This window comes from Ziziphus jujuba, chromosome 1 (assembly GCF_031755915.1).
Source record: "Ziziphus jujuba cultivar Dongzao chromosome 1, ASM3175591v1".
Lineage (NCBI taxonomy): Eukaryota > Viridiplantae > Streptophyta > Magnoliopsida > Rosales > Rhamnaceae > Ziziphus > Ziziphus jujuba.
In genome coordinates this window covers 44980314-44991085 of record NC_083379.1, presented here as the reverse complement: position 1 = coordinate 44991085, position 10772 = coordinate 44980314, and the positions used below count along the sequence as shown (strand labels likewise).

Sequence of the window (10772 nt, the reverse complement as noted above, 5' to 3'; positions counted from 1 at the left end):
CAAATTTGAGAAATTTCTAGTATACTTCAAGACGGTGTGTTGCAAAGATGCTTCCATTTGTTCGACACTTTCATATCCATTTATTTAAATATTTTCCACAACTGCACAATTAATTCCCTCCTGACTACTCTCTTTTGGACATACTACCATGGAGTTGCATTTTAAAAGAGATTGGAATAAGCTTTCAAGCTGGGAATAGTCTCCAATTTAAAACTAACTAAATTTCAATCATACCATTCAAAAAAGTTCAAATGGTCCCCAACTAGAAAGTCAATAGTTGAGAACTCAATGACCATCCATTTAAATTCTCATCCTTCTTATTTCTTACTTTTCAACATCTCAAACAATATGGAGAATTTAATAATGAAATTGGATCCTTACACTTCATCTTGACATGAGAATCATGTAGAAAAACTAAAAACTAAACCTGAATTAGCAAGAGAAAAATGTACAAGTGTTTTATGAATAAAATTTAGAGAATATTACAACTCCTACAAAAGGATCTATTGGTATCAATTCTAATTTGACCCAAAGTTCCACATCAATGTCAAAATCTCGAACACCAACTGGCACCACAATTGGTATAATGCCAAACTTTAGTGACAGCATTCAAAGCATACGGGGCACCTCCACTATAACAGAGATCGATTTGATACCTGGATGAAATCAAACAAAATATCTGTGGTTAGTTACAATATTTAGCATACAAGTTTCAAAGAAAATAATTAAATACCTAGAGTATCCATAAAGAAGTATAAAGGCTCAAATCTAACAATTGAGGCAATAGCTCATACCCAGTAATAATAGAGGAAAGTAGTAAAACACACTTGCCTTCATGAACATTAAGGTAAGACCCAATTCCGTGGCCTGTACCATGCCGATAATCAATACCATTTTTCTATAGTGGAACTCAAGCAAGAATGTCTAGGGCATTACCTGTAGGAAAATGAACATGTCTCTTCCTATCACACAATCTTACAAGAATATAGTCAATACATTTCACTTAAAATGAAATACATAATTTAAAAAATAAAATAAAATACCGTTGGTTCCATTAGGAAATTGAGCATTCCCAAGTGCAATATGATCCTTGAGGACCTGCAAAATGAAGCAAACAAAATTACTTTGCAAGATTTGAAAAAATATAATAATAATAATGATAATAAAAAGGAAAAATAAAATAGATTAGCATTTACTGCAGTATAACATGCTTTAAATGGATTAGCACTTACTGCAATATAGCATTTTCAACTATATCACTTTTTAACAAGAACATTTGAAAGTAGTTGATAAAGTAGGAATTAACATATCCATGTCAAAGTTCATTTTAAAAGTGGAAAACCCTTTATTTCTCTTGATATATTGGAATTTGTTATGCATAGAATGTCATGCTAGCTTTTGAAAGTGGTTGCTAAAGTAGGAGTTAGCATATCCATGTCAAAGTTCATTTGAAATTGGAAAACACTTTATTTATCTTTATATGGTGAAATTTGCCATGCTTGCTTCAGAAGCATGTTGTGCCCATGCAATACAACTTAAGAACCATTACCACTCATGTGCATAAATGACAATGTCAGAGATACCTCTTTTGAAGTTCACAGATATTATATAGAATTTTCAACCATTACCACTTATTATCATATAGAATTTTCATTTGAAGTTCACAGTACCTTTTTTACTGCACGAAAACTCTCCAGCTTATCGCTTGCAGTCACCTCTGTCAGTTTAAGTGTTTGCCTACAATCATTGCATCATTATTTGATTAGTGTGTATTGAAACTCCACATGCAGAGCATTGCATGCAGACATATAGAAATACACACAAGCTGCGTACTGACAAGTTGTCTGATACGGTTTATGTCCTTTTACATTCCTCTTTCGGGCAATATTTAGGCCACAATACATCTCAACTAGTATTTCAATCAAATGTTAGATGTTGCATAAAAACCTAAAAAAACAAAAAAACAAAAAATGAACTTACAATTGTTTTTTCTTAGTCACTTCGTCTCCCTCCATCTGTATATGCACTAAAAGCTTAGACATCTTTTTATTTATTTATTATTTTTTTAGTTTTATTGTTTTCATAAAAAGCTTTTCCTCCAAAAATGGTATATTGACTACTTGTCCAAGAAAAAAATAGATGCACAAGTTTCACGGACTACCTACTTATCCAACCAGACAAGATATTGCACCACTGCGACGCCATCTCGAATGTTTGCTTTTTTCAAACCTTCCAACTCCACTGGGTTCTAAGTTTTTAAATTAGCAGTTGTAAATAAAATAAGGAAAAATCAGAATTCAAACCAAATAAATTGATTGCAAAAAATTTATTCATTCTAAGATATCAAATTGCAAACAGAAAATTAATCGTGACATGTTTTTACTGGAAAATGAACAAAAGTCAAATCCTTGGATAAAATCATAGGTTTAATTATTTCAAGTTTTTAAACATTTTAAATTTCCTCATTATAAAAGGTTGTCTGACTATTTGAGGGCTATCTCTAATTTGTGTTGCCACCTTGTCTTTTAAAAGGCAAGGTATAAAGTTCAATAAAGCATCTAGGATAAAAAGTAACCATCCCTTGAAAAGAACAAACTTGTAAGAACTACCAAATTTAAAAATAACTTCTTGTCTTCTACATATTGTCCAAGAAATATGAAATGGACATTTTACATATTACATCTTGACATATGTCCAACTGTACGCACCAATCAAAATATGTATCTTAAATATGAACAGAAATCCATGACAAGAAATGCATGGTCAAGTTTAACATACCTATCAAACATGCTCTGTAGTATGCATCAATTTAAGGTCCACTCAAGGGTTTTAGTCAGTATCAAACAATGGCGCTTTCCCTTTGAACCAGATTTGACAGTTGGACCAGCACCAGGAGTATAGAAGAAAAACAACCTCAAATTTTCCTTGTTTTTGAAAAATTGAAAACATGGTATACCATAATACCAGCTGCTTCTGCTATTTCTGGATTTTCCTCAATATCAGTTTCAACAAAATGTACATTTTGATCAAACTTGTCAATCACCTGCCATAAAATAAAGTTATTAAAAAGAGATTACTGCATTCTATATGAGGCATCAACACTAAAATAGACAGATACAGTAAAGCATGTGTTTCTTCACACAATGAGATGTTACCACATAAAATTGGTTTTTCATCATGTCATCCCAAATATTTCTAGCCACCTCCAAATCACATTAGACATCAATCATTGTGAGAGTTGATAGTGGCATTGAGATTGAACGTCATGCAAAAGTGAAACATTTTTTTATTTGCATACCTTACTAAGAATTGGCTTCAAAGTCCTACATGGACCATATGTTGGAGCTGTATATAGTACGCATATAAGCCTTGGACTTTCATGGTACAACTTACTTTAAAAAAGAAAAAAAAAAAAAAGGAAAGAAATTTTACAAGATTTGAACTAATAAAATATATCAAACTCTCAATAAATAACAGAACACAATATTCATTATATAAATGTAACATCAAGGACAAAGAAAATACACCTACTGTCAGGACCCGTCCAGAATTCCTCCTCCGGAACCCTAGACAGCCCTGATCCCAGGGAAATACCACCGAACCTTCCAACGGAAAATCCGGCAGCACCTCCCCTAAGGGATTTACTTACCACAAATTTACCTGCACTGAAAACACACTTCAAAAATATCCCCTTATTCCTCCCACAAACTACAAATTGGTTCCACAAATTGCAGCACTTAAAAAAAATAAATACAGTAATCCAGTGCAAAATAAATACAACAAGAGTGAAAGAAATATTACAACTGCAATAAAAGAATAACAGGGTACTTCACGAAGTAAAACAGCGAGGAAGATCAAGTCCGCTCCGAATGAACACCGACAACCTGGAACCTAGAGGAACGGAATTTAAGAGTGTGAGATGCTAATCATCTCAGTGAGCGACCCTGCTACTATACCATATAATATCACAGTAATAAGTATAAATAATAATTATTTGGAAATAATAATTTCTCTCAAAACCCTTACAATTCTCTCAGTTGGAAAGGTTCCCCTTTTAAAACAATTTCACAAAACCCTTTATCCATATTCCCCGAAAACCAAAACATCAATTAAATACCAGAAGCGGTAACAATTATATTTTTAATTCCAATTCAGTTTCCAAACATTTTATTTTTAAAACACAGTTCTGAAAATCATTTGATGCACCCACTATATACCAGTGGCGCCAACAGTACCCAGCGTCCCAAGGTACCGCCAGACAGGAGGTTATAGAGAGAAACCGGCATACGGTCGCGTGGCGTCCCACAGCGCCGCTGCTAACCTGGTGTCCCGGCCAAAGGGGGGTGGCCGCCCTCTCCGATGGCATCCACAGGACACCCTCATAATATCAACCGCGCGCTACTCACACCCACCTGCGCGCTAATCACAACCGTGTGCACACTAACCATATCACATATACCATATCACATAATCAGAACACCAGTACGTGCACGGTGCATCTAAAAATTATAAAATCCATAAATTTAAATCATAAAACAAATTTCACATTTTTCATAAGCATAGCGGGCATAATCCATCCGCTTGAACCGGGAATTTTCCCACAATTTCTTTGTAATCAATGCCATAAATTCCATGATTTTCAAATCCACCAACTCCCAAATCCATCAATTCAAATATCCACATTTTTTCCAAGCATAAATAATTTCTCGAAATATCATAATCAAATCCCATAATATTTTATGGGCATATTTTATAAAACTTGAAATCACCAACATAACCAAATATTTTCCTTGAAATATTTGAAATTCAAATCGTGCCCAATTTACCATTAAAACCACACCAATTTCAAAATCCTCAAAACCATAAAATAATTCCACACGGCATAAATTTGTAGAATTCGCATTTTCTTAAATCCAATAAATTCATAAATAATTCTACAATAAATCCAATAAATATTTGGCACATAGAAATTAAATTCCAAATATTTAATTCACACATAATATATTCATCAATTAAATTCCCCAAAATTAATTTGAAGGTGGGTCACTCACCTGGAGCACGCAATTAACCCATGATCCACTACGGGATCAATTCTACGACTCACCGGTGCTCCTAGAACAAAATTCACAGACAGTCAAATAAATTAATATTTTATTCGGGTAAATAATACCCGGTACCCGGGGGGTCAAAACACAAACGATAACTAAAATTTACGAATTATATACCGAATCGAAGCTCGAGTGATGCTAATCACAGATCCGGTCTTAATTTCCGATGATCGTACCCGACGGGGTCGGAATTTTATCGGGAAGCTTTTCGGGTTTCGGCTCTGCAATTCTCCCAAACCGTCGCGAATTGGTGGAAACGGAAGTCGGATTTGGGTTCAGGAGGTCGAACACTGCGGACTGGAGCTGGCCGGAATTTTCGGGTACTCGCCGGAACAGTAATTTCCGGCGGGCCGCCACGTCACCGGCAACCGTCGCCGGAACAGTAATTTCCGACGGTGGCCGTTTGCTGTGAAATTTTGCAGATTTGTAGATCGTGAGGAGAGCAATCCAACGGGACCGACGGTGAGCAAAACGGAGGTCGGACGGCGGAGAAATCACCGTTTGAAGATTTTCGACCCCTCGCCGGAAAACGCTCCGATCCCGGCGCGTCGGTGGTCCGATGGCCGTGATTTTTGGTGGGTAGGCCGGACTTGAGGAGAGGATCAAGGCTGTCAGGCGCGTGTGGCCGGAAAATGGCCGGAACAGTGCCGATTCGCGGTGGCCGGCGGTGGAGGGGAAAAATCGCCGCCAAACTTCGGACGTCCGATCCGGGCGCGTCCGGCGGCCGTTCGCCGTGAAATTTGGAGGTTTTGCCGGAAATGAGGTGGGCAATCTGGCTGGCCGGCGCGTGTACAGTAACTAGGCCGGAAAAACGTAAAAATGGCCGGCGGCCGGCGGGTCCTCTCTCTCTCTTTCTCTCTCCTCTCTCTCTTTCTCTCTCTTCTCTCTCTTTCTCTCTCTTCCCCGAGAGTTTTTCAAAATTAAAACCCTGTGTGACACTGTTCATGCCACGTGGACCACTCAGAAGCTGACACGTGGCATTTCACTGTTCACGACCCAAAAACATTAAAATAATACGGTATCCGGTAAACTTCAAACGTCCATAACTTTTTAACCGGATGTCCGTTTTGAGCGTGCCGCTAGTCTGTGAACTCGTATCGACGAGCACTTCACAACCATGTATGAGTCAAAGCTCAATTCCCCATAAACAAAAAGTCAACTCCGGCACCCCTTGGACAGTTTGGACCGCAACTTGTTTCGTCCATAACTTTCAAACCGTAGCTCCGTTTTCGACGTGCTACCAGTCTACGAACTCGTGGCATCGTGCACTTCGCCACGGTGCCCTAGTCATCTCGAAATTCCCACCGAGTCAAAAAGTCAACTTTTGACCCCTTTGGTCAACGGTCAACAGTCAACCTCGGTCAACGTGCACGGATTCCGGTGCGATTCGGGACGGGGTGTTACAGCCTTCCCCCCTTACAAAAATTTCGTCCTCGAAATTTCCGCACGTCACTGGAACAGATACGGGTACTGCTCACGCATCTGTGCTTCGGGTTCCCACGTTGCTTCCTCGACCAAGTGGTTCCTTGCCAACCAATCCATGCCCAACACTACTTCAAGTCCGGATAGATCCAACAGGATCAGGTCTGTTTCCATCCCTTGATCTGTGAAATCGTCGGGCGTAGTCCTGGCTCCCTGCTGCGTCATAGCAAACACCCGGCCTTGACTTGTCTGCTGGGGTCTCCTTCCTCTACCTCGACTCGATCCTGCAGACGGCTGTACTGATCCCGAAGAAACTCCTACTGGCTGACTCCCCTGGGAACTCTGTCCTGGAAATATCCCCGTATGCTGTGTCCGTCGACCTGCTTCTAGCACACTGCTGCTACCATAAGGGCAATCCCTCCTTATGTGGCCTGGCTGCCCACACCGAAAGCATAAACCATCCATCTGACACTGCCCAGAATGATTCCCCCTACAAAGTGGACAAATCCGCGGAGAACTAATGCGTGACTGCTGATACAAGCTTGCATCCACACTGATCGAATGGCGAGCTGGCTGGGGCATGCGATAACTATCTCTCCTCTGGAATCTGCCTCGTGGGCTTAACCCATCATTGTCTGAGCCTGAGCTATGGCCTTTCTTAGCTGCCCCCTGTCGAGGTACTCCGCTATACGAACCTTCGAAAGATCTGCGCCTTGAGGGTCTGTGTATCTCCTCCTGTCTCTCTAGCTCGAGCGCTGCATCCCTTCTTCGTGTGATCGTCGGGAATTAGGTGCATGTAGAATTCTGATAGTTCTCGGAATCTCCTCTCGTACTCTGTCACCGTCATGTTCCCCTGTCGTAGTTCTTCGAACTCTCTCCTTCTTGCTTCACGGTAGGCAGGAGGACAAAACTCAGTAGAAAAGGCCATCTTGAACTGATCCCACGTATGCCTTGCACGAACAACTGGGCTAACTTCTCGGGTGAAAAACGTTCTCGCACCGGTAGGAAGTGTGCCGACTTGGTGAGACGATCAATGATTACCCAAATGCCGTCGTACCTTCTAGGTGTGGAAGGAAGCTTGAATACGAAGTCCATGTTGAGTTCTTCCCACTTCCACACGGGAATCGGTAAAGGTTGGAGTAGTCCCGAAGGCTTCTGTCTTTCTGCTTTCACTTGTTGACAAATCAAACACTTTGATACGAAGTCTGCCACTTCTCTCTTCATACCAATCCACCAATAATACTTAACAAGCGTCCGGTACATCTTGGTACTTCCCGGATGCATCGCATACATCGAGCTATGCGCCTCCTCTAAAATCTCCTTCTTGAGTCCTAGAATATCCGGAACACAAAGTCGTCCTTTATACACGAGGGCTCCATCCCTCCTTATGGAAAATTCCGGATCAAGACCTTCTTGTACCTTGCCCTTAATTGTCCTCAACTTAGGATCTTCCATTTGGGTCTCTACTATACGATCCACCAACACCGGTCGTACCTGGAAGCTAGCCATGAGAACTCCTAAAGGATGCATATGCATTAACACCCCCATCTTCTTCAACTCCACCATGAGAGGTAGTTGGATGACTTGGATGTGAGCAAGGGATCCAGTAGCCTTCCTACTCAAAGCATCTGCCACTACATTCGCCTAATAGTGACTTTAACTTCCCTCTTGTGCAACTTTCCTTCTCATGCCCACTAATTAAGGATAGTCAAATTGGTCCACGAGAACACGATCTACAAGTCTTGGTCATAGTCGAACGCTAACCATAAGGTGCTTCTAAAGCATGCATCCTTAAACCAACAACCAACTCTCGTAACTCGATCAGCAATCCAAAAGGTAAGATTAGAACTTAAGTCTAATTTCCTCAAATACTGGTATCACCAAGTTAAGGTTGAGATTAATTCACTTGTCTTCGATTACCCTCCTAGTACTTACAATTATAAAACCCTTGCTCCTCATTGATTAACCAATAGTCTTAACCTCGACAAACATCAATCTTTCTTTTAACTAAATTCATCAAGGTCATGAATAAAATTCTCAACATCCAAATACCATTCTTGAAAACCCTAAGTTTCCCTCATTTCAAATAAATTCCATGAATCCACACCTCAAGCAATAAGAAATTTAAATCTTAATTCTAGCATCACCACCAATACTATGAACAAATCACTAGATCCTTAACCCACACTTCTTAAATTCTAACTCCGTCCCAAAAATCATACTCCTTATCATTGTAAATTATCACCAACAATATCAACCACCTTGAATCGATGAAGCACCATCAATACGAACCTTAAATCTCCAAGGAAATAAAATATCAAGATCTTAGCTTCTAGAATGAAAATAACCATGCTTAAACATCCAACCATGCCTAAGGAATCATCCTCATCTCATTAACCTCATCAACCACCAAGTAGAACTTTAGTCGCTATCCGGAGCTTGCTTGATTCTCTAAACGCTATCGTACCTTCTCTTTGTGAATGATAGTTTAAGCACGAAATCCATGTTTACATCTCCCTACTTTACTTGTCGGTGACTTAAGTACCTTTATTCGGATCTTGCAACTTCCTTTATCGTGCCAAACCACCATGTCATCCAGTGAGCATTCCATACGTCTTGGTACCCTTGGGGTGTATCGCATACTTTGAATCACGTGCTTCCTTTAAGATCTCCTTTTTGAACTCAACGATACCCTGCTTTGGATTCTTAATTGGCGATACTTAACCTTAAGTCGCTTTTGGAAAAACCATAACAATAAACAAATAATAAAATATATTTTTCAAATATACCTAACTTGCATAGGCAATTGTTAAAACTCCACATTGAAATTCATATCTTAAAATCCATAGCATAAAATAAAATATGCACGCTTGTAATGGAGGTACGTACGACACCTTCTACATGTTACGTAATCCATGATTCCAACTGTCGCCGACACTCTGCTACCAATACAAACCAGGGTGGTTGCCTATATTGGCCGTCCAATTTCCCGGGCTCGTAGGCAACATGATCATGGGGCTAGCTCTACATGGACCACATTGGTTCGCCGCCTCCATATGGTGCAGTATAATATCAAACAATATAACATACAGATACATGTATGAACACAAACCAAAAATACTTGAATAAAACACCTTGAAAAGCATTTAAATTTTGATAATCGATCGGGAAAATATTTTGACGCCTTGAAATCGATCGACACACATCCTTAGGCAATCATCATTCTTCTCCATGAACGAAACGGATACCATTCACGATGATAAGCTTGACCTTCAAAAAGAAAAGGCATCCTCGACCATCGACTAGGCCATAGGAATTCCCCGTTAGGCTAGATGATCCTAATTGACACCCTCGAAGATTAGAGTTATTCAAACTCGGGCAACGAATTTACTTCGAGACAAACGGAAAGAAAGCTTTCACACGGGTAAAACGAGAGATTAAACACGGATAGGATGCACAACAATGCACAGTCCCTTCGAAATACTAGAACCTAGAGCTCTGATACCAACTGTCAGGACCCGTCCAGAATTCCTCCTCCGGAACCCTAGACAGCCCTGATCCCAGGGAAATACCACCGAACCTTCCAACGGAAAATCCGGCAGCACCTCCCCTAAGGGATTTACTTACCACAAATTTACCTGCACTGAAAACACACTTCAAAAATATCCCCTTATTCCTCCCACAAACTACAAATTGGTTCCACAAATTGCAGCACTTAAAAAAAATAAATACAGTAATCCAGTGCAAAATAAATACAACAAGAGTGAAAGAAATATTACAACTGCAATAAAAGAATAACAGGGTACTTCACGAAGTAAAACAGCGAGGAAGATCAAGTCCGCTCCGAATGAACACCGACAACCTGGAACCTAGAGGAACGGAATTTAAGAGTGTGAGATGCTAATCATCTCAGTGAGCGACCCTGCTACTATACCATATAATATCACAGTAATAAGTATAAATAATAATTATTTGGAAATAATAATTTCTCTCAAAACCCTTACAATTCTCTCAGTTGGAAAGGTTCCCCTTTTAAAACAATTTCACAAAACCCTTTATCCATATTCCCCGAAAACCAAAACATCAATTAAATACCAGAAGCGGTAACAATTATATTTTTAATTCCAATTCAGTTTCCAAACATTTTATTTTTAAAACACAGTTCTGAAAATCATTTGATGCACCCACTATATACCAGTGGCGCCAACAGTACCCAGCGTCCCAAGGTACCGCCAGACAGGA

General features: G+C 39.7%; 1 protein-coding gene across 28 annotated transcripts in view; it reads right to left on the bottom strand.

Moving 5' to 3' along the window:
* Positions 1-295: 295 nt before the first annotated feature.
* The window catches only part of LOC125421980 (probable Xaa-Pro aminopeptidase P), a 29042-nt gene continuing 18565 nt past the window's right edge, over positions 296-10772 (bottom strand). For 7 of the 28 annotated variants that reach the window (XR_009635308.1, XR_009635312.1, XR_009635311.1 and 4 more), the window contains 8 exons: positions 3299-3392; positions 2779-3043; positions 2162-2248; positions 1981-2015; positions 1671-1737; positions 1044-1098; positions 795-936; positions 296-656 (listed from right to left, as the gene is read on the bottom strand). Coding sequence is in view for 9 of the 28 variants with exons in the window: in XM_060813666.1 (XP_060669649.1) it covers positions 548-656; positions 795-867; positions 1044-1098; positions 1671-1737; positions 2162-2205 (348 nt within the window). In the remaining 19 variants the exon portion in view is untranslated. Of the gene's footprint in view, positions 657-794; positions 1099-1670; positions 1738-1980; positions 2016-2158; positions 2249-2778; positions 3044-3298; positions 3393-3801; positions 4976-5051; positions 5113-5225; positions 10400-10772 lie in introns of those variants that run through there. The other 21 variants (XM_060813665.1, XM_060813657.1, XM_060813659.1 and 18 more) reach the window with 18 other exon arrangements.